Source organism: Sminthopsis crassicaudata, chromosome 6 (assembly GCF_048593235.1).
Source record: "Sminthopsis crassicaudata isolate SCR6 chromosome 6, ASM4859323v1, whole genome shotgun sequence".
In the NCBI taxonomy this organism is placed as follows: domain Eukaryota; kingdom Metazoa; phylum Chordata; class Mammalia; order Dasyuromorphia; family Dasyuridae; genus Sminthopsis; species Sminthopsis crassicaudata.
Genome location: NC_133622.1, coordinates 247856474 through 247864502, shown reverse-complemented (window position 1 = coordinate 247864502; position 8029 = coordinate 247856474). Strand labels below are relative to the sequence as shown.

General features: G+C 56.2%; 1 protein-coding gene across 1 annotated transcript in view; it reads left to right on the top strand.

The window, feature by feature from the left end:
• Positions 1-453: 453 nt before the first annotated feature.
• Positions 454-8029, top strand: part of SYT7 (synaptotagmin 7) — a 39082-nt gene continuing 31506 nt past the window's right edge. Inside the window, exons 1-2 of the mRNA XM_074273084.1 lie at positions 454-665; positions 4236-4610. Coding sequence (XP_074129185.1) covers positions 556-665; positions 4236-4610 — 485 coding nt within the window. The 5' untranslated portion in view covers positions 454-555. The remainder of the gene's footprint in view (positions 666-4235; positions 4611-8029) is intronic.

The window sequence follows — 8029 nt, the reverse complement described above, 5'->3', positions numbered from 1 at the left end:
GTGATGGATGGTGAAGCTCTCTCACTAACTTGGCTCTCTCTTTCTCCCTGCCTGGGGCCTCCTCTCCTGGACAGCCCGCTCCTCCGTCGTTAACCCTCCGTTGTCCTGTGGGATAGAGTTGGAGGCGGCTGCCCTCCCCCCACCCCCGAGGCCCCCGCACCAGGCGGTGGGAGGGCCCCCCTCCGTTGTCGTGGTGCGTTGTTCTCTCCCCCCACGCCCTCTCTCTCCTCTCCGCAGGCTCAGTTGGCCCATTTGCAGTGCTGATGTCTCTCTCTCTCTCTCTGTCTGTCTCTTGTCTGTCCGTCTCTCTCCTCCTCTCTCTCTGTCTCTCTCTTCCTTTTATCTGTTTTTGTTCTCCTCCTCCTCCCCCCCCACCCCCCGTGTACGGTCCGCTCTCCCCCCCGCCTGGCACTCCTCCGGCCGGGCCGCCCGGCCTCCAGTGGCACCCTCCTGGCAGGCGCCAGAGTGGCCGCCGCAGCGGGGCTGGCGGTGGAACGGGAAGGCCGGCCAGGGGAGAAGCAGGCGCCGCCTCCGCCGCTGCCCGCAGAGGACGCCATGAGGAGCAGCGTGTCTGCCCACAGCGAGCCCGGCAATGGGAAGGCGGGGAGAGGCCGATGGCACACGGTGCAGAGCCACCTCGCCACAGGGAAGCTCAGCCGGTCCAAGTGAGTGAGAGCGCACCGCGGCCGGAGCGAGCCGGGCGCCCGGCTGCCCCCCCGGGGTGGACGTGGTGGCGCGAGGGGCACCCGGTGTCGGCCCCCCACCCCCGGCCCTCGGGCCGCCCCGGCCCGCTCTGGCATCTGGCTGCTGCCCCTTTCTTCTGTTCCCATCAGACGCTGGTCTCTCTCTTTGCCAGTCCATCCATCCCGGGCGGCCTCATTCCAGCCCGCCGAGCTCATCGTATTCTGGCCCGTGGCCTTCTCCGTCGGACCATCCCATCTCCGCCGGCCGGGCCGTCCCATCCTCTGCCATCGTTTACTCCCATATCCATTGATGGCCAAGCCTTCTCACGGAAGGCCCCCCGGCCTTCTCTCATGGTCCATTTCCTACCATTGGGCTAATCCATTGGCTCGCCCCATTCTTGGTCGTCCCATCGTGCCGTCTGCCCCGGCTTGTCTGAGCTCGGCGTCCGGGCTGTCCCCCTTTGGTCGGTTCATCCTCATCTCAACCATCCCATCGGCTGTCTCAGTCTTGGTCAGTGAGCTGTCCTTGTGTCCAATTGGAATTATTGGGGGCTCTGGCCTCAGCTTTCCCTTTATTGGCACTCGAACTACCCCCCAAGCGGACGGTCCCGGTGTGGCCTCGCACCAGAGTCGTTGACCACTGAGATAGGTTGCCCCCTGCTCAGTGTTCGGGACCGCCTCGCTCCCTGCGGGCTGAGACAGCCTCATCTTCGATAGATGGGACCCTCCAATCCTCCGCAGTTGGACCGTTCCCATTCAAGGCAGCTGTCAGGATGGAAGTTCCGTTCCCAGCTCTTGGAACGGCTCATTCTCAGCACTCTCACTAGATGGAAGTGCTCCCTCCCTAGTTCCCAGCAAGCAGGCTACCCCTTCCTCGGCCCTTTGGCCATCCTAGAGCCCTTGCACCAGCGTTGGGGGGCACATCACTCTCCTGAGACAGTCCGCTCCTCCACCCGTAGTCTGCCCGCAGCCTTTGTGCCCCCTGGGCCAAAGGACCGAGCCTCGAGCAGGTTTGCTCATTGCTTTCCCTCCAGACTGGCCAAGAGGAAGCCAAAGCCCTGAGCCTCCCATCCCCTGCCCTTTCAGAGTCAGGCAGCCCGAGCTACCGGCCAGCCCGGCCCGCTCTCCAGGAGATCAACTTGGGCCTGGCACTTTGCAATTTCCACAGCCAGGCCTGGATGCTCTCCACTGGCTCAGGGCCTAGAAGTACCAATTTTAGTCTCCTGTGACTGAGAGGTTGTAAATTGGACTAATTTAGGATGTGATAGGAAACCCAAAATGAGGTCAAGGAAGAGGAGGAGGAGGAGGAGGAGGAAGAAGAAGCTGTAGTGTCAGGCCTCTGCCTCTGTCCTGCCCCAGGGAACTGCCGGACTACCTGGCCTGGCACTGTGCCTTTTATTGCCACTGGCTGGAGAGCTGAGGGCCTTGTCCAAGCTGGTACCAGCCTGTTGCTGACAGCTCCTGGGTCCCCGAGGGCAGCAGGCTCTCTGCTGAGACTGTGTTTTGCTTTCTTCTCTTTCATTCTATTTCTCTTTTCTTTTGTTCTTGTTCTTGTTCTCTCTCTCTCTTCTCTCTCTCTCTCTCTCTCTCTCTCTCTCTCTCTCTCTCTCTCTCTCTCTCTTTCGCCCAGAGGGGCAGCTTAACCATTGCCTTCCAGCATTAATAGTTGGCCCAGGTTGGGGGTGGAGGGGAGGGGCAGGTGGAGCCTTGGCAACTGGCTGATGAATGGGTATCCCTTAGGACCTGAGGGGGAGGGGCTTCCCTTGGCCAAGTCTGAAGTCCGCGGGGTTGCCTCTGGCTCCCCGTCTTAGCCCAGGGATATGAAAACTGAAGACCGAGGGACCAAAGTTCTCCAAAATTTCCTGGACAGACCCTTGTACTCAGAGGGATCAGGAAAGAGGAGGTTCTGTTCTCATAGAAGCCCATGGTACAGGATGATAGAGCTGGGAAGGCCCTAGAATGTGGGATATCAGAACCCAAAGGATCTGCAGAATATCAGGGAAGGAGAAGCACAGAACGCAGAACATTAGCGCTGAGAAGATGTCCAGAAAGTCAGAGCTGGATGGGAAGAGCTGGGAAGAACTTTGGAACGTGAAGGCCAAGCTGGGAGGGACTCTCAAATCTAGTACGGGGAATGTACTAGAGCAGTGTGGAATCTCTGAGCTTACCTAGTTCAATATCCTCAGAAAAGTGGAGACAGATCCAGAAAGATGAAGCTCGTAGGGCTGAGATAACTGTCTAACCTTGCAAGGAGGCAAGACCTCTTCAGGGTCCTGGAAAATGTCCAGAAGTCCGGGGGAGCCTTTCCCCCCTACAGGAGGGGCAACAGTACCAGCCCCTCACCTGGGCCTCCTGCCGCCTCCCTTCTCACCAATAATGGCAGTGAGACCGTCTCTCTGCTCTCAAAGGAGATCTTCATAGTCTTGCAGCCTGGTTGGATTCAGTGCCTCCCATAGGGAGGAGAGTGGGCAGGGGGACCCTTGAAGGGCCTCGCCCCTCTATGATCCCCCTCCTGGGACAAAGCTAACAAGTTTGGAGCGGGGAAAGTTCTTTTTTTTTTAAGTAACCTAAGCTCCATACCTGAGATAACACCAGATTTTGAGTGAATGGGCCTGGCTGTGCGTGACCAGCCTAGGGCACCGATTGAGATGTTCTTTCTGAGGTCTCCTGAAGCTCTAACATGGATCAAAGGCTCGGCTTAGCATCCCAAAGAATTAGCTTTAAATCTCGTGGCTCTGTTTCCCCCTCTGTAAAATGGGGAGATTGTACTAGTTGATCTCCAGAATGGAGTCTAACTTCACCCAAAGTGGAAATGGGTGGGTATCTCGCGGCTGTTTTAGCGAGTGTGGTGCTAGGAACTAGGGCGATAGGATTTAAGAGAAAAGGGCATTTAGAGCTCAGTCCCCGAGCTCAGATTGGGCCCCTGCCCCAGGAGGCTCATCCGAGAGCCGGGGTGGATGCTTCGCCCTGGACAGGAGGCAACGTTACTCAGTGATGAGGGGATTGTCTCCAGTGTTACCCTGAACCTCAGTTTCTTCTTTATATAAAATGAGCTCCTGGGCCCGGATGGTTATCCAAGGCCCCTTCCTGCCATGTTCCTGTGAGAAATACAGTCCCCACAGTCCGGTTCGGGGTGAACCCGAATGAAGGAGTGAGGAGGACACCCGCTCCCCCTGCACTCTACTGGCAGAGTCTCCCAGCGTGAGGATCCCCCTTCATCACGCAGCTGCCAAGGCGTCCCCGTTACCTGGGCGGCAGTTGCTGCCCAGGGAAGCCAGAGCTGGGGCTAGGAAGGGGGCCGGCCGGGAGGGAGGGGAGCCAAGCAGGGTGGGGGGCTCGGGAGGGCGGAGTGGCCTTGGAGGTGCGGCTTTGCAGCGAGTGGCCAGCGTGGCGCGGCGATGACCTGGGATGGAGGCCCGAGAGGTCCAGCGGAGCGCGCCCTGCCCTGGGCCCTCCTGATCATGGTCCTGGCCTTTTTCTCCACTTTGATTCCTTCATCTGCTTCTCCTTTCTCTCCTCTCCTCCTCCTCCTGTGCCGCTGCCGGCCCCAAGTTTCGAGGATTCCACCTTGTCCACGGCCACTACTCTAGAGTATATCCCCAGCTCGGCGGGGGACCCGAAATGCCAGCGACCCCGCACCCTGCTTCGGCAGCAGAGCCTCCAGCAGCCACTGAGTCAGCACCAGAGGGGCCGGCAGCCCAGCCAGCCTACCACCAGCCAGAGCCTGGGGCAGCTCCAGGCCCACACGGGCCCGGCCCCGGCCGCCACCAATCCCCGAGCTCAGGGCCGGGGCCAGGCCCGCCAGGGCACTGCGGCCGGTTCCAAGTACCGGGCGGCAGCTGGGGGCCGCGGCCGCTCCAACCCAGGCAGCTGGGACCACGTTGTGGGGCAGATTCGAAACCGAGGCTTGGACATGAAGTCCTTCCTGTAAGTCCCTCTCAAGGTCCACGGCCCACCCCGTGCCCCCAGATCTCACCCCTCCCACCCCCCATCCATCTTCCTTCCCCTACCCCTTCCTCTTCTGTTCTCTTCCTCTCAGTCCCTTGGAGAGGTGACCCTTGGAGTCAGCTGTATCTCCCTCCAGTATAGGGTGGTCTAGGTCGCAAGCCCAAAAGGACGTTTTCTTCCGTGGAAGAAGGTGGCTGCCCTGCCCTCTCTCCTCCCGGCCTCTGCCTGACGGCCTCGGCCCCCTCAGCCACTTCAAAGTCCGCAGGACTAGATAGAGAACCTGAAGGATCCCACAAGACCCCCCTGGAGCTTTCTCTGTCTCCTCCGGACCCAGCTCTGTCCCACTGCTGTGACCTCCTTCCTTTAGCCCCTTTAGCAAAGGCTCTTTTCTCTTGCCCTGATCCCTTTCTTCTCCCTGGGATCCCCTTCCTCCCTCTTCCCACTTTCTTCCTCCTCTCATCCTCCCTTCCCTTTCCCATCCGGGTTCCATCTCCCTGTGACCTGGACCTGCCTCTCCCTCCTCTTCCTCCTCTAACATTTGCCTGCCCCCTTTTCTTGCCTTTATCCCCTTAGATCCCCTTCCTCCTTCTCTGAACTCCCCCTTCCCCACCCCATGCCATCTCCTTGCCTCTTCCCCTAAGATTCCTTACCAAGCCTTCCTCCCTTGGAACCTGCCCTCACTTCCTTCCCTCAAGAAGACTCCCCAAGCCTAGAATCCTCTCATTCTAAGTGAGAGTGTGAGCCCTTTAAGAGCAGAGTGTGGGTCAGCGGCAGCTGTCTGGCCTCCCCTTGCCCCATTGTAAATGCTGGGCCTTCCACGGTCACCCTCTGCAGGCTTGCCCACTCTGCTCTTCTGCACCGCCCAGCCCACCCCAGGTAAGAGCCTCCTTGGGAGTCTGAGCCCAGGGAGGGGGGACAGAGCCTGACTTGCAGCTCCCCCCACTCCAATGCAAGCATCCTCCTTCGTGTTTCATTCTGGGGACAGAACAAGAGGAGTCGGCCCACAGAAGAAGGGATAGCTTCCTCAATGATCAAGAAAATCTAGTTACTGCAGGGAGCCAGACCTGGATGGTGGAGAATGTGGGACCTCCCAAGCTGCCTGACCCTCCGCCTCCAGATGGGCCATCTTCCCCTGACCGGTCCAAGCTTCCCGGGAATGGAAGCGGGCCTGGGGCCCATTCTGTTGGACAAGAACACCAGTGGATGGACGTGCTTGGAGGGGCCCTGCCTCAGGTCTCATACCATCTGTCCTTCCAGGCCCAGAAGCCAGGGCAGGATTTAACTCCCAAGAGGCGGGTTCAAGCATTCGGTTCAGTGTCTTGCGCCAAGGGTAAGGGGTACCCCCAAACTGCTCAGAAAGAGAGAGGGATGGCATCCCAATGAATCCAGCCCCCCCCATACCTTGGAGACAAGGGCTCCAAGGTGACCTGCTGATGCCCAAGGAGAAGTTATGGAAAGGTCCACTGCCACGCCTTGGGCTCTACTTGGAGCCCCAACGTCCGGCTGCTCCCGTTGGTGCCTGTTGGGGGGCTCCCCTGGAACCGTCACCACCAGCTGCTGATGGGGAGTGAGTCAACAGGATCAAAGGATAAAGAGAACAATCTAATGCCATTCAGGATACATTGATTAACTGCCTGCTGGATGCCAGGAGCTGGGGATTCTAATACAAAAGTAGGAATGTTCTTTCCTCTGGTTCCTGAATATCCCAGCCTCACTGGGTGCAGCTTCTTCCTCCACAACAAGCTATGCAAAGCATTGGTACCCAATGGATTGCCTTCCACAGAGTTCAAGGCAGGTTTGACAGTGTGACTGCAGGGCAAGGCAGAGTTCTTTCTGAGCTTCAGGGATTCTAAGCCAGGTACCCACTGGCCTTCCATGCCAGCCGCTGGGCTACATGACCACCATGCTGCAGCTGCCCTGATTTTCCATCAGAAACCTCCAGACACCGTGAATCCACATTGCCTTAAAAATGCCTTCTCTCATCTCATCCAAAGCCAAATCTACCATCATCACTGCCCCCGGCAAGCTCCCCAACACCCGTCTTCCAGCCACCGACCCACTCCTCAAGCTTAGTTATAGCTGCCAGCCCCATGGCCCTGCTGGGATGACCTGAAGGCCCCCCAATCTCATCCCTGCAGAGATGGCCCCATTCACAAATGAAGCTCCCAATCCATCCAGGTCCTTATGTTCAAATCTCACTAAGCGGAGAGCTGCTCAACCTCAATCTCAACCTCAACCTCAACCAAAGAGAATTGGACCCCAGCTCTGATGTGCTGATTTGGCAGATCACATTAGCTCCCTGAATTTCATTTTGTTCACGTATAAAATGGGTTTAGACCCATTTTAGAACTATTAATTTAGAACTATTAGTTTTACCTGCTTACCTCATGAGATTGTTATAACCCTTGGGACAGTAAAGAAATTTGAGCTACTATGATCATTATGACCTGGCTCAGACTCATTAATTTAACCCAAGATAAGAGAAGGAGACTGCCCTTGGTCGATCGGATCACAGATCTACTGAAATCCAATTAACTCTTAGCAAGCATGTATTAAACATGTATTAAAGTGCTAGGAATACAAAGATAAATGTCCCTGTCCTTGTGAAGATTTACAATCTAGATGGGGGGATGAATTATCTGACCTCTGAGGTCCTACCTATGGTTTGCCTATCCTTTCCTAGCATCCTTCCCATCCATGGAGAGATTAGTGCTTCTTTATTCTAGCAAAATGGTCAAACCAGAACTTCCATCATGCTTTCTTTTCATTCAAGAACCATTTATTGAGTATTTGCTATGTTCAGAGCTTGTCCTGAATGCCGTAGGAGATACAAAGTTTTTATAAGAAATAGTCTCTGCCCCAAGGCTCTCCCAGTCTCATGAGCGCACAAAATCTCAACACAGATAACATCTGACAAGGACATTAGCGACATCCAAGCAAAGCATAAAGTCCAACGTCAAATTTTTCCCTCCTCCTCTCTCAATTCTGGAAAAAAAGGAATTCAACTACAATATCCTGGCTTCTGGAGGTTATAGCATTCAGACTTGTGAGAGGTTGATGCTCATGGGGAAAGAGCCATTTGGCGTTCAAAGAGGGTCAGAAGAGCACCAGAAAATGCATTAACTGAGGGGAAAACATGGTGTTGTTTTGTTTCTGGAAACTGGATGGAATGTTACCAAGTCAAGAAGGGCAAAGAACAAAGGGGGGGGGTAGATTTCAGGACAGACAGGAGTATAGGAGAAATGTTGCTTCCCCCAAATTAGTGAAAACATCATCTAAGATGGCTGTCCCTTTCTATTGAGCAGGGATGGTGCATTTCAACTCTTGGTGGGATCCATCTCTATTTCTGGCATCCCTTGTAGGGCTGTTAGTCCCCCACCCTCTCCATTGCCACATCC